The sequence below is a fragment of the Camelus ferus genome, chromosome 10 (genome assembly GCF_009834535.1).
Source record: "Camelus ferus isolate YT-003-E chromosome 10, BCGSAC_Cfer_1.0, whole genome shotgun sequence".
Lineage (NCBI taxonomy): Eukaryota > Metazoa > Chordata > Mammalia > Artiodactyla > Camelidae > Camelus > Camelus ferus.
In genome coordinates this window covers 33,914,362-33,941,646 of record NC_045705.1, presented here as the reverse complement: position 1 = coordinate 33,941,646, position 27,285 = coordinate 33,914,362, and the positions used below count along the sequence as shown (strand labels likewise).

The 27,285-nt window shown below is 39.7% G+C and overlaps 1 protein-coding gene across 2 annotated transcripts in view; it reads left to right on the top strand.

Moving 5' to 3' along the window:
- Window positions 1-26,679, top strand: part of LPXN (leupaxin) — a 35,526-nt gene extending 8,847 nt beyond the window's left edge. For both annotated transcript variants that reach the window (XM_032488723.1, XM_006172970.3), the window contains 7 exons: window positions 4,996-5,042; window positions 11,428-11,527; window positions 14,262-14,429; window positions 15,865-16,038; window positions 16,141-16,222; window positions 24,973-25,121; window positions 25,450-26,679. In XM_032488723.1, coding sequence (XP_032344614.1) covers window positions 4,996-5,042; window positions 11,428-11,527; window positions 14,262-14,429; window positions 15,865-16,038; window positions 16,141-16,222; window positions 24,973-25,121; window positions 25,450-25,719 — 990 coding nt within the window. In that variant the 3' untranslated portion in view covers window positions 25,720-26,679. The remainder of the gene's footprint in view (window positions 1-4,995; window positions 5,043-11,427; window positions 11,528-14,261; window positions 14,430-15,864; window positions 16,039-16,140; window positions 16,223-24,972; window positions 25,122-25,449) is intronic.
- The last annotated feature ends 606 nt before the right edge of the window (window positions 26,680-27,285 follow it).

Sequence of the window (27,285 nt, the reverse complement as noted above, 5' to 3'; positions counted from 1 at the left end):
TGTTAACAGGCAGAGTATCCCCTAGTTCACTTGGGAGACTCTGATAGTACCGTGTGGGTATCCAAGATGCATGTTGCAGTTTGACTGGAATGGTACTCGGTAAGGCCAGAGATCACCTGGGCAAGGCCAGCTCAGGCAAATCTTCTCAGGGTGACTTTTTAGGGTTACCACTTTCCAGGTCTTATTTTCTCCTGAATATATTGGGAAATTTAATTATTTGTATATCTAGAGACAGTGAAGCTCTAGGGAACCAACACAAACAAACTAAATTTATAAAAGATCACATTAAAAAAAAAAAAAACTCCAGAAATCCAATTTATTACTCTCTGGTTAGAGTTTAAATTATCAAGTAGAACACATACTAATATTTGCTGGCATATGTATTCCCTTCTTATGAGTAGGTCTGCATGCCTCTGCTTTATAATTAGAAGGTTGCTTAATCAGAATGAATTAGTGTAAGAGGAATTAAGTAGATGTTCTTCGTATCTGGTGGTTTTGAACTATGATATTCCGATTCATCCGTGTGCACTGTATGAAATCACCAGGAGCACAGACTTGAAATCTGAGCCTGTGGGAAGGTTTCCACTTTCACTGTTCTTCCTTCCAGCTACCCACATACAGTTGTAAGGATGCACATTTATCTCTCTCCTAGGGAGCCACTGTCTTTGTTCTCACTATGACATTATAGCCATAGACTCCTGACTGGTCCCCTTCCCTGATCCCCTTTGCAATTTATTCTCCAGATAGCAGCTCAGATGATCCTGTAAAACGTAAATCAGATCATCTCATTCTCCTACTCAGAACCCAGCAATGAATTCTCATCTCATTTGGACTAAAAGTCACAATCTTTCCACAGACCTTCTGGAGGTGACCATATATGTCTTGGTTCGCATGGAAGAGCCCTGAGTTTATGCTTATTTTTTTGACACCCTATTATTGACTTAATTTTTACTCTAGATTTTTCCATTTTTTTTTTTGTGAAGTTTTAAAATTAGTATTGGCATTAAAGTAAACCAGCATGGGTTCAGAGATCTCCACCTGGTTCTTCTGTCTTCTCTCAGTCTCCTCTAGGAGCATATAAAACACACGGGCAGTGAACAGAGTGCTTATTTTATTATAGCTAGATCCAAAAGATGACTAATGACAATGGCAGTGCCAACTGGCCCCCGCGGGCCCCCCGACTTCCTGACGTCCTTACGGGTGTTTGCCTTAGCAGAATTCACAGCCCTGGGAGGTGGCTAGCCTCATGATGACTCAGGCCCTCTTATCACAGCCCATGTTTTCCCCTTATCGGAGTCATAAATTCCCCTACCTTGCTTATGTCAGCTCATGTCTCCATCTTACTGGAGTCATAAATCCGCTAGCCTCCTGTGTACCACAGTCCCTTACCTCACTGATAGCCAATCAGAAGGCTGTTCCCATCCTTGGTGTGCACAGCCCCTTCCCCAATAAAAGAACCTGCACGTTCATCCCTGCGCTCACACAGGCACCTCTCGTCTGTGCGGCCCGCTGTTACCTGTAGCAGCAAACCTATTAAGCTTCTCTTTGTTCTTAAACTTCTCCTTGCCTTTGGTGAATTCTTTTACCACCTGCGACACCAGCCCTCCACGTGTCCCCCCAAAATAACTTGTCACTCTTTTCCTGATTTTGTTAAGACAAAAGCCTAACTGACAGAATCCTTTCAAGGACAATATGCAGAATGCTGGCTGTTAAAGCTACGAGCTCAAGCACAGCACTTAGGGGCAAACACCTCTGGTCTTATATGGTGGCAGGAAAAGTTTTGAGGTTTCTTTTTCCCCCTGCTGGCCATTTGGTATATCACCACTCATGCCCTGCTGTGGTCCATGTAGTTGTCTCTGAGTTGCAGGAAGCCTTCTCAGAGAGAAAGAATATGGGAAATTGTGGCTTAATATCATACAAATACCATACAAATCATGTTTAAGAAATACAGCCTAAGCATTCCTGCCATAGAGTGTAATCTAAATGTTCTTGTTAGAGCACTTTTGTCATTATTTGTATCTTAAAGCTATAACGTCTGCTTTATTATTTAGTAATGTTTTTAAATCTTGCAACAAAAATTTTTAGCAGCATTTGGCTCAAACCAAAACTACACGTTTAATTGTCTCAAGAAAGTTGATGATAGGTGTGTAATTTGTACAAAGTATTTGTCAACATTTACCATCCACCATGGGGGAAGTAGAAATATCACTGTTCCTTTGAAAAAACAGAAGACACCAATATGGTAAAGAACCATCAGAATCTACTTCCGAAGTTAATATTTAATTCAAGAAGAAAATGCCAGAAGATAGCAGTTCAACATGTGAAGCTGCAGGAGGTGTGTTTTTACATGTCATTGTGAAGCACACCTTTCCATTGGAATCCAATGACTCTTCTAAATTAATTTTGCTCGTTTTCAATTCCAAGTATTCTTGTGCTTTTAAGTAAATTGAGCTGGTGGTGATGAATGAATTGATCCCCTTTGCAAGCCATCAAGTAACATCAGATTTATATCAGTACCATCAGAGGCCTCAGTTAGAAAATCTGTTAATTCAAGATGGTTTAATGTTTTCATCCCATTCAAAAGATCAAAATATTTGGAAATTCATTTTTCTGTCTAAAATGAAACATCTGACATTGTTAATGCCATTGTAAATTTAGTTGAAAAGTCCAAGAGTGGAGATAAAATGTTTTTGTGGGGGGTGATGATATTAACACAAATTCTGGTGGAGCACCGCATTGTGGTAAAATCAATGTTCTTGCATATTTAAAAGCCTGTGGAGCAGAAATGTCCTTGGGACTGGTTGTGATGTGCACAAAATTCATTAATGCATCCAAACAAGCTGTAGTATTCTACCCATCAAAATAGAAACTTCAATTGTTGAAATTTATAAACTATGTATATACACACACACACAGTCAGAGTATATATACAGCTCATCTACAAAACTTTTGTGACAGAAGCTGATGCTGAGTCCAGAAAGACATCGGCATGGCCATGTGTATATTCTCTCTGCATTGCCTGTCATCAACTGGGTTTCAGAAATGCCTGAGCCTTTGGAAAACCACTTTGTAAAACAACCTAAATTTGGGCCACATTATGTGCAAAATCAGTTGGAAATATTTAATCAAATTATTCAATGAATGTAGCATGAAAATGTAGCCTTTGAAGTTTTTAACAAGTTGCAATTATGTGAAACAAAGCTTTCAAAAAGGAAAAAGCTCAAATTTCTCCCTACAAAAGCTGGGGAGGAACTGAACAAATCAAAGGATGAGAGATCAAATGCTTTAATTACCTACTTTGAAAATTGTGCTTTGGGAATCTTGACTCTGATGGACCTCCAGATCTTAACTGGCTAAGTTTATATTCTCCACCAGAATGGGATGAAATTGTGAAGGCCTGTGACTTTTGCAGTATCTACATTTGCTGAAATGGTAAACGGCATCTCAAATAGAGACAATTTAAGAGCTCCGTCTTATAAAAATATTATTGAAGAAAAGTGTGACTGGAGACAGAAATACAGCACCTGTGAAAATATTGGGGCTGAAATAGTTAATATAAACATAGAATTGAGGATAGCCTCCATTTAGCAGAATCTGCCCTGAACTTACAGGTTCATCTGCATCGAGAGAGGCAGTATTTTCTCAATTAAAAATATGGTCTACAGAGAAGCATCAATGAAAAGTGTCAACAATTTCAAATATGTTAACCATAAAAATGCAGCTTTGCAGCAGATTGCAATTTTATAAAACAAAAAAGAAAATAAAAAAGGTCACATTGGAAAAAGACATTTTTTGCAGAAAAATTTCCACATCATAATGTTGAAGACAATAATGGCTAAGCAGCCAATTAAAGTATGTGTATATATATCTCAAGAATAGTTATTTACTTGTGCTATTTTAAAGTGTTCAAACAATCAATATAAAAGGTTTTTAAAAAATCCTTTGCTTTAATGTTCATTGCTATGTGTCATTTAAAAATATTCTAGAAAATTTTATTTTGAGTAGAATTATTTTATAGGTCCACCAATATAATAAGATAAAAATTTTGGTCAAGAAATACATATTTCAAAAATTAATGTAATGTTAATTATTTTAGTACCCTTGTTCACTCTCAGAGGTGTCCAGTTTGAATAATAAGTTATATGGTCACCCGATCTGCATGATTTTACCCTTATACTCTTTGCCTCTGTCTCATTGGTTTACTCTGTTCAGGCTACACTGGCCTCCTTTCTGTTCCACAGATGTTCCAGGGTACTTTCTACCTGGACCATGTCACCCCTGAAATCTGTATACTTTCCTCGCCTCCTTTTAGTCCTCGCTCAAGTGCCCCTTTCTCAGTGAGTCCTTCCCTGACCGATATATTTATAAATGCCATCCCTCCCCATTTCCTATCTCCCATCCCTCATTAATTTTTATTAATTATTTTTTTACATGTTAATTTGTTTATTATCTGTTTCTCCCCACCATAATGTAAGGCTCAGGAGCAATTTTTGTTCCTTTGTTTTGTTTTGTTTTTTGAATGCTACATCCCCAGCCCTGGCACATGGCAGGCGCTCAGTAAATATTTGTTCACAAGGTAGGTGAACTACTGGCCAACTACTGTTTAGAGTCACTCATTATTTCTTTCGGTATGTTACATCTAATCGTGTTCTAGTCTTCCCCTAGACACCATCCTGTCTAGTTAAAGGGGCTTTGCTACGACTCAGTTTGTTTTGCGGTTCCTTTCTGAGTATGATGACTTCTCTCTTTCAGTGCTTTTAGGGCGGAGAGGGGGTACCGTATTTGTTCACCTGCCAGCTGCTGTGCTTAGAATTTGGCCTTTCTCTATGGGATGGCTGGTATTCCTCTGCCTTGTGCAAGGAGATTTCAGAGACACGCTAGCTATCAGTCCCCTTTAGAAGCTAAAACATCCTCTAACTCAGGGTGTAGACAAGCACCAGCATTCTAAATACAGAAACTCATTCTTTGCTCTTCTCTGTCACTTGTGTGTCTCAGGTGCAGCTCGTGTATACCACCAAGATCCAGGAGCCCAATGTCTACAGGTACTTTTTTTTTAAATTAAATGCTTAAAGAATTAAGGTTATTAGATAATTGTTATCCATCTGTGTTTGGATCATAATTTGCAAGTGTTTATTATTAGAATTCCCGCTACCCTCCTCCTCATCCCATAGTCTGCGAGCAGAGGTGGAATTCTGCCCAGCTGACTTGGCAGCTTCTCAAGGAGCCTGGCTTCCAGACAGGTTGTCCGGGCTGGTGGACTCTGCTATTTCTTTTACCACCCAAACAAGTGTCAATAGTCCAAGTTACCACAGATGTTTTGGCCCGGCTATTCTAGATAGCATGCTCCAGTTTACAAAAGAGAAAACACCTGTGGAAATTGCAGCAAGATGCCAACAGAATCAGTGATGAGATCAGGGCTGAACTAAGACAGTGGGTCTCCATGGCAGGGAGTATATAATGAACATACACTTCTTCCCATATTTGCTCAAAATTCATTTAGTGGTGGAGGGATTTCCTTTTAATAAAAGTTTCATTTTGAAACAGACCCACTTACTAAATCATTCCCACTGGCCAATGCAGGATTGACAGTCTACAAAAACTACAAGACCGTCTTTCCTGTTCTCTCTTCAGTTATAGCTTGCAGTTTTAAAAGTTAGACAACATTCTGGGAAACAGATTAAAGGGTTTAAAATGTAGATAGTGAAGGTTCATGCTTGGGAAACAGTCCTACACCCCATCCTACCTGTTTCCGAATTGCAGCCAATAGTGCACAAACATGGCTCAAAAATAAAAGAAGGATGTGTGCTATCAGGAAGTCTTTTTATAACCCCCCACTTCAGGGCACTTTCTACTTTGATGGGAGTAAAGCCAATTTATCAATACACACTGTCAGTGTGTTCCAGTCCTAGGAAGCTGCTTGGTGGGCATGCTTCCTAGACCTTCCTGTCTCCCCCTTTCATAAAAAAATGAAACAAAACAAAACAACACAGCAGAACAACCCCAGTTACACAGTAGGCTCTCAGTAAATGTTTTTAAATTGAGGAAACCATGATTTTACTGGAAATTCTAATAAATGCAGGAACATAATATGAAAATCAACCCAGCCAACAGCGATTTCCCTGTGTACCTGGCACTGTGGTCAGCTGATGGCAGGCCCGTACTGACTTCCTCACACCCCCTCTTCTGTAGTATGAATCTCTGGTCTATTTCACAGCAGACCTGCTTCTCCTTCTTCTCTTGTTCTGCTCTGTATTCCAGGGGAGCTGACCCCTGTAGATTGGGGCTCCCAGGCTCCAGGGTCTGTTGGCTCTCAGTGGTTTCAACAACAGGAGGGACTCTAGAGAGACTGGAGAGTGAAAGGCAGAGAAATGTGAGGCATTCACTGCCCCAGTCTCTGTCTCTCCACAGCGTCTCTGTCAGCAGTTGTATCTCCTTTTATGGCTTCAGCTGGAGAAAAACAGGTCTGGTGTGATTCCAGTTTATGCCTGTGAACCTGGGCTCCTGGGCCCTGGTAACTGCCTCTATGCTTTGTCCCTTTGGCCTAATGGCTTCCTGCTGTCACTAATCTCCGGGTTCCCTCAGTGTTTTCTGCTTGCTTCTTAGCTCTCTCATCACCTAGGTAATCATGTTTCTGGATTAAATTCCTTCCCAGTGTTTGTGTTTTCCTGAGTGGACCTCGACGGATATACTTCCCATTACTGAATGATACTTACCACGTAGATCTGTGTGGGAGAGTGACAGGAAATCCAGGTGACCTAGTGAGCATGTAATGGACTGATACAAATCTGAGGTTGATATAATTCAGAACCAACAAGGCTCCTATGCACAGACAGAGCATGAGACTCAGAAGCAAGATGCCTGCTTCCAGTTTCCACCATTTCGTCTGGTTTGCTTGAATTCACCAGACATCCCTTTCCACCTTGAAAGTATATTCAATACCCGTTGTGACTATAACAACATGATAATATTTAGAAATGTATCTTTTACGTGAATAAAAATAATTTGGGGAAGAACAGGGAGAAACACTTCATAAAAATTTTGCAGAAGAATGAACGAGTTAAAAATGAAGCCCCTCACTTGAGCAGTCTGGATTCTTTCAAACGCATCTCTTGTATTTGTATCATTAAAACCTCTGAGTAATGAAGTTGTTGCTGATGACACCCCTAGGCACCTTTACCGTCTTCCAGAGGTCAGGGGACAGATCAGAGGAGCTCTGATTTGAGGTTTCTCTCTTTTCAGGAACATTTCCTATAGTGATGTAATCATCAACTCTTCAGAGCCTCTCATTTTTTATTTAGAATTTTTTTTTATTGTCAAATGAATTACTCTTAGGGTATTATGACAGTGATTGATTGCCCTTTATACACTTGCACTAGGAGTCCAGTTAGAAATCAGTAAGAGTTCTTTAAAAAAGCACAAGTTTGCCCCAATTATGAGATGGACAGGCTTTTAGGATTATACAGACCCCTATAAGAAACTACATTTATTCTACACTGGGGCACAGGGCAGAGGAGTATGTTCAGAGTCTGGGTGCCTTTCGTATTTCTAAGACACACGTCTGTGGCAGCAATTACTAAGGGATTATGACTGAAAAGAGTTGTGATGGGGGAGTGATGGAAATGTTAGGTATCTTGATTGTGGTGGTGGTTTCATAGGTGTGTACATCTATCAAAATCCATCAAATTGTACACCTGAAATATGGGTAGTTAACTGTACAGAAATTATACCACAATTAAGTTTTTTTAAAAATTAAAAAAAAAAAAAAAAGACTTGTGAGAGAGAGCTCCTTTACACTTGGTGGAAACCTCCAAGGACTAAATCAATCCCTTGCATACCTGACCATTCCTGTTCTCAGGTTATAAAAACAAAAAACAACAACCAAAAAACCAAAAAACTTACATCTGGCAGGAGGCCATGTTGTACTTAAAAGGCAACTTCCTTCTTTCCTCCTACGTTTTCCTTATTAAATCCTCAAACATGAGTGAGTCAGTTGCAGGACATGTTATATGCAAGAGACAGTCTTTTTTTCTTAGGAAAGATATCCATCCTCTTTCTACTTTTTCCCTAGCTGATAAATACATAAAAATAAGTAAAGTAGTAAGCTTTTGTTGTCATTTTTGAAAATATATTTAGTGAAAGACTTGGAGTATTTGGTTTTATTTATGGCTTTGTGTGTGTGTGTGTGTGTGTGTGAGAGAGAGAGAGAGAGAGAGAGAGAGAGAGAGAGGGAAACACACAGTTTAGTGGGTTGTTATCTAAGCTTCTTGATTAATGTTGATTACAAACATTACTCCAGAGTCAGTTACCTGTATAACCCAGTGTTTCCACTTCTCAAAATGTACTCTATGGAAATAAATATCAGATGTTTATTTAGCAGTATTGATTACAGCAGTGAAAATCAGAAGCTATCGTGGTGTCTAACAATAAATAATTGGTTTAATAAATTATGGTACGTTATACACTTGAAAACTATGATTTTGGATTTTTTTTTTTAAGACTCTTTTTTAATGGCGGTGCTTGGGATTGAACCCAGGACCTTGTGCATGCTAAGCTTGCGCTCTACCACTGAGCTATGCCTTCCCCCCCCCGAAAACTATATGGTTTGTGTACATCATTTTAGAAAACGGTTTAATGATAGAGAACACAAGCTTCACAGGCTGCAGACCCAAACTCTGTTGTTCCCCATCTGCATTGTGTAGAGCAACGTTTTCAATTTCCCTGGGCCCCAGTTTTTTTCATCTGGGGATGATAATACCTAGCTCTTAAGGTTTTTATGAGGATTTAAAGAGAACATGTGTAAAACCCTTTACAGCGGGCCTGACGTAGTCTACACACTTAATAAATGTTAACTATTATGGTTCCACAGGACAGATAAGGATATGGTACATAAGGATATGGAAAAATGTTAACTTTAAAACATGCGTAAAATAGTGTCATTCTGTTACAGGAAAATGGGGTGCGTGAGGGTGGTCGTGTCCCAGGTCTCGGGTGGGTCCCTGGGATGCACCCCGCCAAGTGAGGGTCCCTTGCTTTGCACAGGAAAGAATACAGAGCTAGCCATAGTAGAGTGAAAATAGATTTATTCAGAGAGATGCACACATCATGGACAGAGGCCATCTCAGGAGGCCAGAGAAGCCGTGAGGCATGGGGTGGGGAGGTAGTTTAAAGTAAAGGTAGATACACACTCCATAGACAGAGTGGGGATCATCTCAGAAGGCAGGAGAGAGAGACCACGAGGTGCGGGGTTGTTAGTTTTTATGGGCTTGGTAACTTCATATGCTAACAAGTGGGAGAATTATTCCAACTACTTAGGGGCAGGGGTGGGGATTCCCAGACATTGGGCTACTGCCCACATTTTGACCTTTTATGGTCAGCCCAGGACCTGTCATGGCACCTGTGGGTGTGCCTTTTAGCGTGCTAATGTATTACAGTGACCGTAAGATGAGGCCCAAGGAACTACTGGAAGTCAAGTCTTCTGCCATCTTGGGCCTAAGGTCTACTGGGGGTTGATTCTTCCACTTTTCTTGGGTCTAGTAGGGTTTTAAGTAGTGTATGTACCATCCTCCACTGCTGTGTCATTCTTCTAATGGCTGTGCCCTGCCTCCTCCTGTCCTGTCTCAATTCTGATTTTCTAAAATTATACACAATCATGAAAGAGAGTAAAAATTTGAGCCAGCATGTCTAGAGTATTAATTGCCTCTCAAAAGGAGGATTATGTGTGGTTTAATTTTTTTCTTTATATTCCTCTGCAGTTTTAACATTTTCTACATTTAATGTATTAATTTTATATTTAAAAATAATTTTAATAGGAATCACAACACTGTGACTATAGTAATGTAGTATACTGAAGGTTGTTTGTGGAATTGTTGTTTATGAACACGTTCGTGTGTGTGTAACTAAGATAAACGTGAGAGTTGCACTACAGATGCCCCAACTGCCACCCCTATCACCTCATCTCTTGGTCATCAGTAGCTCTTTTCCAGTATAGATGACCTTTGTTTTGAAAATCTAGCTTAATGTGGATGATTATTTTTATAAACTCGTGTGTATGAAGAGTCAGACATACCCCTCTGCTTAATATTGCTGTGAACCTAAAACTGCTCTAAAAAATAGTCTTAAAAAAAGTCAAGGAAGTCAGAAATACACACGGTGAAAACTGAGACCACCTCCAGTTTGAGTCGTCCCGCAACCTAGGTACCATCTCCATGGATTATTGCTGCCATGATGTCTTCTTAGAGGTCTTTATGGATGCACATTCACACTTAGGTATATATGCTTATAAGATTATGTAAGTGGACACATTTTTCATATTGTTCTGGGCTTTGCTTTTTAAAATTAACAACAGATCTTAGAAATCTTCTATAATTCATATAAATCTATGTCTGCATTCTTTTTTTTTTAAATTTGGTTTCTTTTTTTAAACAATATTTTTTGAGGGTGGGTAATTAGGTTTTTTAATTTGTTTATTTTTAATAGAGATACTGAGAATTGAACCCCAGACCTTGCATATGATAAGCATGCACTCTACCACTGAGCTCTACCCTCCCCACCCTCGGTCTGCATTCTTTTTAGCAGCTACAGGGAATTCTATAGCGTGGATGGACCAGAATTTGTTTGTCTGTGTCTCCATTTAGTTTAGTTTTTATAGATATGTCCAATTTTTCTGTAGGACCGTTTTGGAAGTGAAATTGCTGAATCCAAAGATACATGCATTTGAAATATGGATAAATGCTATTTCTTGGGTCCAAAATTTTATTTATCAATAATTTATTCATATTTATATAGATATGAAACCAATATCATATTCATTACCTAAACTCTATCAGGGGTCTGCAAAATTCTTCCATAAAAGGTAAATAGTAAATATTTTAGGCTTTGTGAACTATAAAGTCTTTGTCACAACTATCCATCTCTGTAGGAAAGCAGGTATAGACAGTGTGTAAATGAGTGAGCATGGGCCATGTTTGGCCCATGGACCTTAGTTTGCTGAGGCCTGCTCCAAATTCTTATTTATTATTTTGTCTCTCACCTGATAATAACTGAGAGAAGATATAATACTTTGTAATTTAGAAAAGAATGCTATTAAAATAAAAAAAAATAAAATAACTGAGCCATGGCAGTAAAGCTCTTTTCAGAGGCTGCTTTGCTCCTAATTGTTGGGGAAGAATGACCAGCCAGCTGCATGCCCATTGTTTAAATTCATGAGAACAATGAGGTAACCAGAGGGAGACATGGAGACAAAAGTAGGGGAACTTTGTTGAGGTTTTTAGTCTAGTACCTATTTTTTTAAAAGATACTCTCTATCTCTAGTTTTAGTCATATCTAAGGGGTCACTAGTTAAAACTACATTTTCTGGTATTTTATGTGCATCCTAACATGTCTTTGAGTTTCGATGTGTTCGTATGATTTTTTGTTTTCTCCCTATAGTGAGGTCCAAAACCCCAAGGAATCACCACCACCTCCTAAAACCTCAGCAGCCGCTCAGTTGGATGAGCTCATGGCCCGCCTGTGTGACATGCAGACCAAGGTGAGCGCAGTGTCTGTGACACAGCCTTCAGAGTTTATCTCTGTGGAACTCAGCTCTGCATTCCCCCTTTAGGAACTCTTCTAAGCTGTCATTCATTTTCCCATACTAAATGTAATTCAGTGGATGAACTCACCTGTGCACAATGTATTATTTGGACTTAAAAGGTACTGTGATACAGGCTCTGATCTCAAGGGGCTTGGAGTGTGCTTTGTAAAATAAGGCATAAGACTGTATGAAATTTATAAAATACAAGACTTGTTTGCCACCTTAGCTGGATGAAGGGTGCAAGGGCTGTTACAGAGATCTCCCTGAGCGGGACAGAGGAGCCCCGTGGGCAAGCTGGGGCAGGGCAAGGGAGAGCAACGTGTGGCTTTGGAAGCAGGAAGGGTGACGAGTCTTCAGCTCATCCTGAGATAAAATCTGCCCCCTTGTTCTAGTCTCCGGAGCAGGGGTGTCAAGCTCACTGGCCTGGCAGGGAATGGAAATCACACACACGGACTTAGGAGTTTATTAAGGGAGTTACCGTCTAGAACTGCTAAGGAAGAGAATTCAACCATTCTGAATTGGTTGGGGGATCTGATATGCACACATGAAGTGACTGAAATCATTTCAAAGCGGTGTGTGACAATGTGTGGGAGGACAGAGAGCTTATCTTTGCCACTCACCTTTGGGCTCCCAAGGCCCAGCACAGCTCCTGATACATCGTGATTAATACATAATTATTAGAGGGACAAATGAATGGACATCAGAAACAAGTTTCCTTTAATGTCTACGATAAAGCTACGTGCATTCCTCGTTGCTCTGTATATCTGAAAATACTAGGAAGAATATCTGCATTAGGAGTTTTAATTGTGTGGAGCTTTTAAATTAATTTAGTGTGTGTCTTGGTTTATTTACATTAGAAAAGTATCTGTTTATTTTTTGAATAAGCCGTATCTTTACACTGTACAAAAATCAGAAGTACCAAAGCTTGCAGTACAAACTGTTCCCAGCCGTCCAGCTCTGCCCCCTGGAGGTAGTCAGTATCTCCTGTTGCTTGCATATCTTTTCCAAAAGTATTCTGGAATATACCAGCAAATAGATGTAGATGTAGATGTAGATACATATACATTTCTTGTGCTTTTACTTAGTCACTTGGCCTACTTAACATTGGTACCCTCTCAGGCCTTTTGGATGTTAGCTTTTGGAACGCTAATCTCGCCAACATTCACTAACATTATGTAACAGAGGAAGAAGGAAATCTGCCATGTGATAAAAGTCTCTCGACAGGAAGTGAGCATTTTGGATTAGTGAGATAATGTGAGGTTATCCCAGGCAGTAAAAAGAGGATAAGTAGGGGCCTGAAGACAGTAACACACATCCAGGAGACTGCAGGGAGCCTGGCTGGCTTTACACAATGGGGGCTTTTTACTGAGTAATAAAAGATGAGATTGGAAAAGTAAATTGAGGGCTGTGGATGGGGGACGTTGAATGTCCGTCTGATGCTGTGATTTGATGTTGGAGGCAATGGAGAGTCATTGGCTTTCTCTGATCAGGAGGTATTAGGTAGATGGTCTCAGTAGCCCAGTTAGAAAGGAGTTGAGAGAGGCGGGATCAGGACATGGGTTGACAAAGGAGAAGTTGGGCAACTTTTTTGTAATTTGAGGTTTTTCTTTTGAAAGTTTTATCTTGACTGGGAGATTTGCTTTCATAAAGCCAATCCATCAGCAAGTTATCAGACAACTTCTCACAACCTTCTCCACTAACCCTGGTCCAAGTCATTTCTGGGTTGAGCTGTTACAGTAGTCTCCTGCCTAACCAGTGCCTCTAATTCCATTCTTGCTTTTCTACACCGGATTCCTCACTCAGCTACCACAGGGATCTTGTAAATCAGATTCATTCACTCTCATGCTTGAAACCCTCTGATGGTTCCATCACCCTTGGAATAAAACTGAAGCTTTTTACCATGAGGGTCCTAAGTGATATTTGCCTTTTTCTCCATCATTTTCTCCTGCCTCCCTTATTCTCACTCCCTCTGCTCCAGCCCTACTGACCTTTTTAACTTTTCTTTTAAAGTCCGGCTCCTTCCTCTGGGCTTTCCTTCCTTCTGGAATGCTTTCCCCACAGGTATCTATATTTCTGGGTCCGTTCATCTCTGAAATATCTGCTCAAATATCACCTCCTTTGAGGGCCTTCTCTGGTCACCCTCATCTTAATCAAATCTTCCTCACCACCCCACCCTCTGTCATTTGTCTTGATATATAATGTATATTTTATCTTTACCTGACACTACGTTGTACAATTATTTGTTTAATTGCTTATTGTCTTATCACCCAGAGAATGTAAACTCCATGAGGGCAGATACGTGCTTGGTCATGTACATTGCTCTATACCAAGAGCCTAGAGCAGTGATTGGCACAAATCAGGTGCTCAATAAATGTTGCAAAATAGATGAAGAAGAAGATAGGACTAGTTGCTGACCTGTGGTCGTCATAAGAATCAGAAAAGGTATCATCATCATACAGTCAATTTCCCATCGCCAGAAAAGATTTACAAACAGAGGAAGACAAGTCAGATCTCATTGGGCCTGAGGAACTTAGAAAGGGAAATGAAATGAAATGAAAGGGAGATGAAAGCATTTTTACTGGGTTACAATGTTAGATTCTTTCAATGTCTTGGAGGCGGGTTGTGGGAAGACTAAGGGATCAAAGGTACATGAGGCTGATTCTCTTCATGGTTCTCTCTTTGGTATCAGGTTACAGTGAAAGCAGATGCCAGCAAGAAACACTTACCGCATCAGCAGGATCAGAAGGCCTCCCTGGACTCCATGCTGGGAGGTTTGGAGCAGGAATTGCAGGACCTTGGAATTGCCACAGTGTCCAAGGGTCATTGTGCTTCCTGCCAGAAACCCATTGCTGGAAAGGTGGGACGGGCCAAGATGTTGATTCTACAGCTATCTGTGTCTGTGTGCACGTCTGTCTCCGTGCCATCAGGACTCATCTTTCTTCTTATCTTCTAAGACATTTTAGTAATCGTTGACAATTACCAATCCCTTACAGCGCTCCAGGCGCTGAGCTAAGTGCTGTACAAGTATTCCCTTATTTAATGGTCACATGAGCCCTTCAGTGGTTACAAGCCCTTTGTAAAGATGAAGAAACTGAGGGCTCGAGGGCGATAACCAACATGTCCAAGGTCTAGTAAGAGGTAGAGGTAAGATCCAAGCCCAGGAGAGTCTGGCTCCCAAGTTTGAGCTCTTAACCACTTTTCTGTACTGCCTTTACCTAGAGGAACCTTCTCGCCCCTCCCTCTGCTCAAACATTTCCAGTGTAAATTGATCGATTATGATTTTTAGCTGCACTTTAGCTCCAAATCATGGCCACAAACTCCTGCTCTGGCATCATCTTTCGCTAAAACCATAATAAAAGTTTTTTTTTTTTAGTTTAGTAGAGTTGCTGGGAATTGAACCCAGGACCTCACGTACGCGCACGTGCTCTACCACTGAGCTATACCCACCTCCTGTAATAGTGGGTTTTGAGACCTGACTTTGCCTGGGCTGTGAGATGTAGATCAGAGGAGTAAAGACTGTCATTGGCCTTTTCCTCTTCCAGACATCCATTGCAAGCCAAGGCTGCAGTTATCTCTTGTCCATCACTTCTGTGCTCTATGTTGTTCCTCCCACTCTCTGGGGCAGTATATTGGAAATGAGCATTTATAAACTGTATGTTTTTATTGAAATATAGTTGATTAACAGTATGTTTCTGGTATACAACATAGTGATTCAGTTATACATATATAATGTATTATATATATAATTATACATATATAATTCAGTTATATATATAAATGATTCAGTTATATATATATTCTTTTTCATATTTTTCATTATAGGTTATTACAAGCTATTGAATGTAGTTCCCTGTGCTCTACAGTAGGATCTTGTTGTTTGTGGATTTTTTAAAATTTTTTACTTTACTATTATTATTTTTATTTGGGGGGTGGGTTGTTAAGTTTATTTATTTATTTTTAATGGAGATACTGGGGATTGAACCGAAGACCTCGTGCATGCTAAGCACACACGCTACCACTGAGCTCTCCCCTCCCCTCCCAGGACCTTGTTGTTTATCTAGCATTTATAGGCTTTATCAGTGTGATCAGTCAGGCAAGTGGGCACCGTTTTATTATCCATAAAGCACGGACAACAGACTTCACTGTGGAACCTTGGTGGAGGCCTCCGTGTTGGGTGTCAATGCCTCCCGGGGGGTGGCATTTGCATGGAATACTGTTTGAGAGCACCCTGCAGCCTGTGGACCCCTGAGCACTGACGGGGCCCCCACGCCAGGCTTTGCTTCATTCTCCAGGTGATCCATGCTCTGGGGCAAGCGTGGCATCCGGAGCATTTCGTCTGTGCTCACTGCAGACAGGAGGTTGGCTCCAGTCCCTTCTTTGAGCGCAGTGGCTTGGCCTACTGCCCCAAGGATTACCACCACCTTTTCTCTCCACGGTGTGCTTACTGTGCCGCTCCCATCCTGGAGGTAAGCAAAGCCCCCTGCACCCTGCTTTCCCGTGGCTTAGAGCCGGGGCCACGTCTTACGGCCCTGCAGCATTCTAACCTTCTCTGTGTGTTTCTTTTCCAGAAAGTGCTGACGGCCATGAACCAAACCTGGCACCCAGAGCACTTCTTCTGCGCTCACTGTGGAGAGGTGTTCGGTGCGGAAGGTACGACCTGGGGTAGTTACAGGAAGACGAGCAGAGCTCTTCCTTGACCTGCTCTGGTGGCCCTGGTTCCTGCCGTTGCCATCCAGGTGCCCATTTCAGTACCAAATGCCATCCCTCCCTACCCTTTTCCAACATTTATAAATTTTGTTTAAATCAACTCTCTTAATCAAAGAAATACAAATACATTGTTTAAAATGCAAATATTTCTTCAAGGGTAATATTTAAAAAGAACAATCTCTTACTTTTCCTTTCTCTATTCCCAAATCCAGTTTTCCTTTCCAAACTTTTTTAGCTTCTTCTGTTATTTCCTTGTGTGTTTTACATAATATATTACTATACATTGATTTCCTCCCCCCAATTTTAAATACTGTGTATGAACTTCCTACCAGGGAAGATAAGTATTTAGAAATGGTGTTACTACCCCACCCACCCCCAACATAATCCCCCTCCCCCATTCTTTCAGTTATAATTAGGTCATAATTATGGGTCAGATCAGTATTCAGTGTGTACATGTTGACAGTCACGTAAGTATTGCTCCCAGTTGAGCCACATAACAAACTGTGATATGGTAGAGCATGGATTTTGGAGTCAGACTGGTTCAAATCTAGGCTGTGGTATTATTCGCTATACCTTGTTAGTCAAGTCGTTAATCCTGTCTGTACTCACTTCCCTCATGAGTAAAATAGGCCTAATAATAATGTTTGCCTTATAGGTCACTATGAGGATTTTATTTTAAAAAGGTTTTTAATAATTTTGGGGGGGAGGGGATTAGGTTTATTTTTTTACTTATCTTTAGAGAAGGTAGTGGGGATTGAACCCAGGACTTCATGCATGCTAAGCATGCACTCTACCCCTTGAGCTATACCTCCCCCTTGAGGATTTTGAGAGACATTACCAGCATAGTGTTTAAAATAGTGCCTGGCACATGGAGATAGTAATGATGATGATGATGATCACGGTGTCCTTTTTGTATAAATTTGCTTTTTTCTGAAGTTAATATTTAGATCCCTTTTTCATTTGCTTAAATTTCAGTGTATGTATCATTAATTTATCTGGCAGAGCTGCGAAATCCTTCTCAAACTGGTCAACCGCACCTGGTACTATGTCAGTTCCATTTGCTTTTTCTTGGAGACAGCCATCCAGAAGACTTCCTTCGTCCCGCTCCAGCCAGAAGTGGGTTCTCCTCAGGCCTGCTGAGAGGCAGTTATTCTGGGCCATTATCTTGGGAGATCCTTTGGCTGTTTTCCTCTTTGGATCCTCTGTTTCCTGGATCCTGTGGCTTTTAATACATACTACTGCCTTTATTTTGGTGGAGCACACCCTATAGTAGCTCCTGAGAAAGAATGAACAGGAGGTGAAAGTTCTGAAGTCTTGAACATCTGAAAATATTTGCCTATCTGAAGTTGCCTGGGCATAGAAACTAGGTGGAAACTATGTACCCTCATCATTCTGAGGACACTGCTTCAGTGTCATCAGTGTTCATGGTTGAGAAGTTTTTTTTATTACGATATTGTTCTCATTCCTGATCCTTTCTACATGACCTGTTTTTCCCTTTTTTGCAAACTTTTTTTTCCCTTCTGCTTTCTGAATTGTCTTGATTTTTTTTCTGACTTCTTTTTATGTTTGTTTTGAACAAATATGACTGATGCATGAAATCAGAAAGCTTCTTTATTTTTTTTTCCTTTTCTTTTCCTGTCCATTTAGAGTTAACTCAGTGGGGAGTTTTCTTCTCAATAAAAATGTGGGCAATCCCATGTCTTTTTTGATAATACTCAATAAACTCTTCTAAATAGAAAATTATGACAAAAACACAAGACTAAGTCCTTTGGTAATTCAGTCTGTGTAATAGTTAAAGCTTCTAATTTATTTTAAGTGACAGCTACCCTTTCCCCCAGTGGGGTCTTTAAGCTGCAGGAGGCCAGGGAAGGGGGTTATGGCCTTTCTTTGGTCCTTTCCCGCCTTTGGCATCCACCACCCTCATACCTATCACGAATCTTTTTGTTTGTTTTTGTGTGTGTGTTGGGGGGAGGTAATTAGGTTTCTATTTATTAATTTTTAACGGAGGTACTGGGGATTGAACCCAGGACTTCATGCATGCTAAGCACGTGATCTACCACAGCTATACCCTCTCACTCCTGTTACTAATCTTGATAGCTGACCCCTCCAGGGTTGAGACAGGGGTGAAACAGATGAGACCATACGCTTTATTTGAAGACAGATCTAGATAGAGCAGCACTGATAAAATCCACTAGCAGAGTGCTTTGTAGTAATTTGCTTGTTCACTGAAGCTTGTTCAATGCTTTTCACAAATCATTAGATCTTTCATTTTTAGATCGCACTTCAGTTAAGCTGCGTTTTTCATTGAGATTTAATCTAGTTCATGGTAAATTTATATTGCACTGGTAGCCATGGAAGTCTGAGGGTTAGCTGATTAGACAGTCAGCAAGTGAATATCACCCGTGGATGAGTGTGATGTGGAAGTTGCCTGAGCGCAGAATAACAGGATACAGACATATTTCAAGACCTATAAGTAAGATATGAAAGAAAAATATCCTATTCACAGGATGACCAGAAGTGCCATGAAGTTAGCTAGTTCTCATTGTTTTTGACTTGGGGTCCTTCTAAACAGACAAGGCTGATTGGGTTATTCCTGACTTTACAAAGCAAATACGAAGCCACACCTGTTTAAAACATTCATTGAGACAACGGACCAAAAATGTCATTTATGAATCAGAAGCTCTTCTTGGGTTGTGTTTTTGTTTTTATACTTTTTTTTCTGTAAATGAGTCTCCTACCATGTGACCAGTGCATTAATTAGGTGGCATCCTGTCTTGCCCCGAGTCACATAGTCACACACAAAGTTTCTGAAGTTTCTATGATGATGGCTTAACCACGGAGTCTCCTGGGAAATTAAATTCATCTGCATTTTTGTTTCCCTTCAGAGAATTCCTCTCTGAGGCTCAAGCTTCTAAGCACATCAGGCCTTCGCATCCTCCCAGAGGGACTAGGTCCTCAGTGCCTACCTCTTTCTTTTTAATTGTTCGTTATCCAGGCCATGCAGGTGCTCCCTAATTTCCACTATGTCTAAGAGCCTCCCGGGCATAGAAACACCTTCCCTCTCTCTAAGGCACTTTTAATTGTCAGTGTTTCTCATCCATCCTCTGGAGGTAATTGGCCCCAGAGAGGACCCCCCCCCCCCCGGAAAGTTAAGTGCTGAAACTTTCTCAGTTTGTTGGGTTACTAACTGCAGGGGTATCGCAGCAAGTCTGGCTGATTGCTTTTCATTCTTCTCCTGGGACTCACCTGAGTTGAAACAGAGGCTGTTACCTTCCTGCTGTCTCATTCTTGAGAACAGCTCCCCCGTAAATGCCTAGATGAGGGTCTTTCCTGGGTCGTTGGCATGTCTTATAATTTTCTCAAGTAACACCTACTTACAGGCACACTCAGTTTTGTGCCATGTGCTTCATGAAGCATCAGCGTCACCTGGGGACTCGTCAGAAATGCAGATTCTCGAGCCCCATCCCAGACCTACTGCATCAGAATCTCTGGGTGGGGTGGGGGCCAGCAGTTGGCACGCTGACAACCTCTCCAGGTGATGGGTGCAGGCTGAAGTTTGGGTGCCACACAAAAGCAAGAAAGGTGGTTATGGGTGTGGGTTTGTTTTTCTTAAATAGTAAGCAGGCCTTCCTGCTTCCAGAGGTACCGGATCAACACTAGATAGTCTCTGATAAGGTGAAAAAAGTAGGGTGAGCTCTTCTGTATCTCAGAGGTATAGAATAAGAACACAGGACAGCTTATACAATCACTGGTTTGCATTCTTAGATCCAGAGGCCCCAGAAATCTATCAAACTGTCTGTTTTTCAAAGAAAGCACAGTGAACAAGACAAGGCATATCCAAAAGTGACTGTGGATAATGGGCAACTGCAGCTACATGGTTTGGGTCCCACCCCCTGGCTCCTCTGTTGCCTTTTTTCGGTCTGACTGCTACTAGCAAAGAGTATTTCCGGAAATGATGCTCCTTGGATGGGTTGCATTCCAATCTTCTGTGCATTTTGCTTACAAGCCACTTTACTGGGGCATAGTTAGAGCTCTCATATTTACAGAATTATTGGGTTATGATACTTGGGCTCAGCTGGTACTCTCAGTTCCCACAGAGAAGTTAAGGTCAGAGTGCATTTAAGTCAAAGGTGTGACCTCCAACTTAGGCTTTAAAGTGAGGCCTAGATTTGAATCTGAGTTCCTCCACGGACTAGTTGGTTCTATGAAATTTCTCTGAGCTTCCCTTTTCTCACTTGTAAACTGGGAGGACTTCTGTGAAGAGTCTAATTTCAGTTTAGAAATGAAGGGCTCTGGAGGTAGAGCCCTCAGCTGGGATCAGGACAAAGTAGGTGCTGCAGAAATGGGGTTGTTAATAGTCATCCTCGCTTCTGGCAGGCGCTCCTTGTGGATGCTAAGGAGAGTTCCTTTCAGAGAAGTTCCCCTGTTGATACAGGTTCTGGTGAACCCAGAGCTGATGGTCTCAGTTTTGCTGTTGTCATGTTGTTCACGTGTCTGCTCATCCAGTGAATATTTATTGAGCACTTGCTATGTGTGCATCAGCTACTATTCTAGGTGCTAGGGAGACAATGACAAAAGACAACGTTCCTGCCTTCATGGTGCATGGATTCTAGTGACAAAGACAGACAGTAATCACACTAGCCAACTAACTAACTGACTAACTCTGTAGGTTGGGGGGCACGTGGAGAGTAACAAGGTGCTATTTGAAATAGGGTGGTCTGGTCAGCTGTCCTCTTAGGCAGTCCCCCGAGTTAAGGGAAGAACCAAACCATCAGAAGAGAAGCGATTTTCAAAGCAGAGGGAATGTATCACTTGAATATGGCTTGAAGATGAATTAGTTTATTGCATTTTTCTTTTTTTTAATGTGAAGGCAATAAAAAGACCTGGCATAAATTTTCACTTATAATCTATTACCCTGTTAACCTCATGCAACATAAAACATTTTCCAGTATTTCTTCTCATTTATTAATGTTTATGCATATAAAAATTATAGTGTACCTGAATTTCTTTTTTCACTTAAGCATTTATCCATATTATTTCATAATTTTATAATAATAATTTTAATAATATTAATTATTCTATTAGGGCTTTATGCAAACAAATTATGTAAGGTTATATGCCTGAGGGTGTTCACCAAAGCATTATCCATAGTTCCAAACATTGGAAGCAACAGAATTTGTGCATAATAGTATATTTAGATTACTTCTGGTGTCTTAGTAATATAATGTAATGACTGTCTTTAAACATAGCATTTTCTTCTATTGAATTATTTGTATGGATTAGTTTCCAGGATTGATACACATTATCAAAAGACTTTTCAAAACAATAACATTTAACTTTATCACTAGAAATATAGAAATACATGAATACCTCCATATATTTATTTGACTGTTTTTACTACTTAGCTAAAATTAGAAATTAAACTATTAATTAGCAAAACTTAGAACTTCATCATTTTCTTTTGAGTTTCATGGCCTACTCATAATGCTGAACATTATTACCTCTTAAAGTATTTCTTCTTGGGCTAATCGTCTATTTGTGAAGCAGCCTTATTTAAAAGGGTTTAAAAAATTTTTTTGAGGGAGGAGGTATTAGATTTATTCATTCACTTATTTTTAGAGGAGGTACTGGGGATTGAACCCAGAATCTCCTGCATGCTTGAGCCATACCCACCCTTTAAAAGAGTTTTAAAAAAAAGTAATCACCATTCATTTCTCATCCTCTGTGATCTGGACACAGGATCTGTAAAAATCAAGCCATGGGTTTTCTCATACGCACCTGACAGTGAACATTTCACGTAATAAAGAGAAAGCACTTACACCTCAACAAAGTTATTCCTAAACTTTTTATTATGAAATTTTTAAAACACAAAAGTGCTTCCTTACCTAGCTGGCTTCAATAGGTGCCAACATTTTGCCAAATGAATTTCCTCTAACTGTTACCCACCCATCCTTTTATCTTGATGGAACGTTTAAAAGCGAATTCTAGAAATCGTGTCATCTCGCCATTAAATACTTCATCACGCATCATCTTTAACTGATAAGTAGCTTTTTTTAAACATAGCTTCCTTCACCCTTAACAAAATTAAAAATTTCTAATTATCACTTTAAATCTATGTCCAAATTTCTCAAATTTCTAAATAGTGTTATTTACTTGCTTTGTTTGAATCAGGATCCAAGCAAGATCTGTTTACTGCATTTGACATTTTATCCCTCAAAATTTTTAAATTCTGCAATAATCCTCTCTTCTTTACTTTTTTATACCATTGATTTAAGAAACTGGAACCTATGTCCTGTAAAATGTTCTGTATTCTTGATTTGACTGGCTGCCTCCTCACAATGTTTAACTTATTTGCTTTATCCTCCTCTTATCCTGCCTTCTCCTGTATTTTCTGTAAATTTAGACCTAGAGATTTGATTAGGTTTAGGTTCAGTATTTCCAGGGATGAGTGCCAAGAATGGGTTACAGATAGAGGCTTTTGGGTACTTCTTGTTTAATCATATCACGAGGTGTAAGGGGGTGGGTATAGCTCAGCGATAGAGCACCTGCTTATCTTGCATGAGGTCCTGGGTTCAATCCCCAGTACTTCCATTAAAAATAAATATACCTAATTACCTCCCCCTAAGATAAAAAATTGAAAAGGTGTATAATAACTGGCTGACCTACTTTTACTGATGCCAAGATTGACTGGTTTCAAGCAGTGTCAACCTGATCCTTCCATTTTAAAGTTCTCTGTTGATGATCCTTGCCAACGTCTAATGATCTTGGTTGCAAGACCGTAAATTTTCTATCATTTTTTTTCCATTTGTTAGCTGGGATTAGATAAAAAGTAACTTTTCATCATCAACTATTTGGTTATCTTGAAATATATCTCATATAGGAAAATTGGATAAATGTTTTACCCTTTCTCTTTGTAAGAATAATTTTAAGAGTAGTAAGTAGGTTCATTAATAATACTTAGTGGAGACTGAGTTTTTACTTTCTTCATATTATTGTTAAATCATAGAGTTATGTATATTTGATGTGATTTGATCAAACGCAGTAGTCTTTTTTTTTTTAATGCTCAAATTGTTTTATTGGAGGCTGGTAGTAGCCCCTCTCAAACCGATTACTGTATCCTTTTAACATGATCCCAATAACCCACGATATCTTCCTGTTTCCTTGGCACATCAAGATACGGCAGGCTTGTCTTGTCAACCACGCCCCAAACCTGGAACCAGTCATTCCTCGGAGAGGGCTGGTTAGTTTCAGTGGGAAATTTTATTCAGGGACCACACTCTGGGTGCTAGGAGTGTTCTTTGCTTTTGGGATATCATTGCTTCTAGGTTTTTCAGTGGACAGAACTTAGAATCCATTTTTTAAAAAATAAAGCTAAATATAAATCATGAATTCTTACTGATATTTGTAAGACTTGTAAGATTTTTTTCCTTTACTTAATTCGTTTAACATTATACTTTTACCTTTTTTTAGACTGAAAACCTTGCTTACCAAAGGCATTACCCTGTTACCGTAATTATTTGCTTTATTATAAATCAACCCATATTAATTTAAAAAATCAATATAAATATTGCAAAAACAAGATTATTGAAAAAAGTTTATGAATTCTTTATAGCTGTTTTCTGTCTTTAGAATACATCCATAGGACTGCAAGTCAAAATGCTGTTTTAAAGCCACTTAAGTGAATTATTGCCTTCCTTTGGTCATATCATCAATATGATATACAGTTATTTGTTTAAACTTGATTTAATTTTTTAGAGATTGATTTTTTTCTATTTTTAAAAATTTTATAAAACAATAATTGAAATCATACATACATTTAGGAATTCCTTATATTAGTTAATACTTTTCTGAGACATAATTAACAAACATTTTCCTCAGTTTGTCCTTTGTCTTTGCTTAGGCTGCTTTTTGATCATGCATAAATCATTCATATATACTTTTAGTGTAGCTAAATGTATTAACTTTAACTTGTTTTTGAACTTTGAGCCATTTTTGTGACACTTTTCTTATTCCCTGATCAAAGAGGAACCCATCCATTTTTAATTCAAGTAATTGCATGATTTGAATTATTACATTTAGATCTTGCATCCATTTGGAAATTATTATTTAATAGTACTTTATTTTTAAATATTAGGGACTTTTTTCCCAGATGCTATTTTAGATACTGGGGATATAATGTGACAAGACCAACAATATCTAGTTTCTTTCAGAGCAGATGTTCCAGTGATGGAGGACAGACCACAGAGTGGTCTCATATAATGGTAGATGCTATATAAAGGTGATTTCATATAATGGTAGATGCTATAAAGGTGATTAAAAAGAGATGAAGTGATAGATACAGGCTGAAGAGATGTCCCTCTGATACAATGATGTTTGAGCTGATTTCTGAATCCCAGATGAGGCTAGCCATGTCAAGGCCTGGGGCAGAACCACACAGGCCAATGGAACACTTAGTACAAAGGCACTGAGGAGGAATAGACTTTAACGCTTATGTTAAATGCTTACTATGAACCACGTTACCTGTATTGATTGCCTCGTATGTTTCTTATAACCACCCTTTGAGGTAGGTATCTATTTAGCACCATTCTGAATAAGGGGACACTAAATTTGGGAGACCATTGGCCCCTTCTTAGTCTCCAACGTGGCTTAAGGTCTCAAACTGCAAGAGTGAGTCTCTGCTTTTATCTCTCCAGGCTTTCATGAGAAGGACCAGAAGCCATATTGCCGAAAGGATTTCTTAGCCATGTTCTCACCCAAGTGTGGTGGCTGCAACCGCCCGGTGTTGGAAAACTACCTTTCAGCCATGGATACTGTCTGGCACCCGGAGTGCTTTGTTTGTGGGGTCTGTATGCTCATTTACCTTTCAGATTTAGGGAAAGTCAGTGTTCTCCTCCTCGGAGAGGCAACTGGTAAGAGGGCTCACAATTAGGATAAGGAATTGATGGGGGCTTCTTAAAAGGAGACCCAAAACACAGCATCTAATGTGGGCATTTGCTCATCTGTTCTACAAATGGGCAATAGTTTAGCCTCTGTTTGTCAAGAGCCCGAATGAGTTCCTCCATCTGGCAGGTGACTGGCAGGGATTTCAAGGCTGAAAATTTACCTTTGCTGCTGTTTTCCTTCTTGACGTTGGCATTTCTCTTCTTGGTCTTCTCCTCCCCACCACCCAGGACTGCTTCAGCAGTTTTTCTACTGGCTCCTTCTTTGAACTGGACGGACGTCCCTTCTGCGAGCTCCATTACCACCAGCGCCGGGGAACCCTCTGCCATGGCTGTGGGCAGCCCATCACCGGCCGCTGCATCAGCGCCATGGGCTACAAGTTCCACCCCGAACACTTCGTGTGTGCTTTCTGCCTGACACAGCTGTCCAAGGGAATCTTCAGGGAGCAGAATGACAAGACCTATTGTCAGCCCTGCTTCAATAAGCTCTTCCCACTGTAGTCTCACCTGAACCCACGCCCTCTTCAGATTTACTATAACGTGGAAACCCAGAGAGGAAAGGGTGTGTTTGAAGTTACTGACCTTCTGCTCAATAGGCTTATAGAGAAAGCCAAGGTGATAAACTTCTAGATGTTACATGACCAGGCTTGTAGTCTTAAATTTTGATTTTTAGTCTTAGTATTTTTTTTTAAATCATGTACTTGAATTTAGGTAAAGCATCTGCTGTCTAGTGTCTCTATAGATGTATTTTCCACATACACACATTCATTCCACCACTGGCTTACTTAGATTTCTCCATTTTCACCCCTATGATCACCCTAAGCTTATCTTCTCTTTTTTTGGCCCTCAAAACTGGCCATTTTCCTGCGACTCATTTTCCCACAATCACTGCTGTGGGCTTTATTCTTGAGGAATCGTGATACCCCTTTTAAGCTCCTGGCATCTCCCATCAGTGTATTTCTTTTTTTCAAGAGAAAGTAGATGAACTGGACAGCTTTGAGTACTGACATCGTTGATAAATAGTTTGTGGTTTTAGTGACTCAGTGTTACATTAGTTTGGTAAATAAACTTTCTGCTTCCCATGGTATTTACTGGATACAACGTGCAATTAAATTTGTGTCATACCTCTTGTTTACTCCCATACAATAGGCACTTTTGTTTAAATCAAAAGAAATTAAAAGGAGGGATTCCTAGTCACTAACTTTTCTCTTAATTTGGGCCCGTAACATTCATTATATTTCATTTTTGCATTTACATGATTGATTGAAAGACGACAAAGCTTCTTAAAATTGTTTTAATCACTTTGTTTACCTACGGAGAAAAGCAATTTCCACTAGGCACTTGCAAATTCGTATTTGCATATGTATGCACGTCTCCAAACTCATGAAGTTGTGTATATTACATATATGCCATTTTCTTGTATATCAATTATGTCTCAATAAAGTTGTTTGAAAAATGAAATGGGCATCTTTCTCAAATTCACAGTTGTCTCATGAAGACAAACAAGATGGCTGTTCTTAGAGCATCTCTGAAGAAAAGTGCTAAGAAACCTAATTTAACCATTTTCCCATTTGGATTAGGAACCCCCCCCCCACCCCACCCCCTAAAATCTCCACTTAATTATTTGTTCCTCTGAAAAATCGTAGAAGCAAATTTGTAGAAAAGCCTGTCAGGCTTTTAAAGAATGTGACTTTCTCATGTCCTGTCTCAAGTAAGCTTCTGAAGGAGTCATGCTTCCTCAAAGGAAATATTAGTAAGATCTGTACCATCTCTCTCTTACCATGGTCTTAAAAATAATTGTATGATGATTTATCAAAGTTACAAAAAAAATTACAAAATTACAAAATTAGTTTAAATTACTAAGGAAAACTCCACGAGAAGTTTACTGGAAGTTTTTTTTTTTTTTAAATAGAGCTGAATTGGGTGTCTTTATATTGATGTGGGAACAGAACTGAAATAGATTAAATGATTCTTGCTAAGTTTATCATACTGGTCTCATTTATTGGCATAGATAACAAGGGGGTATTGAGAGTTAAAAGGAAGTGGTAACAGTTAATTTTACAAAAT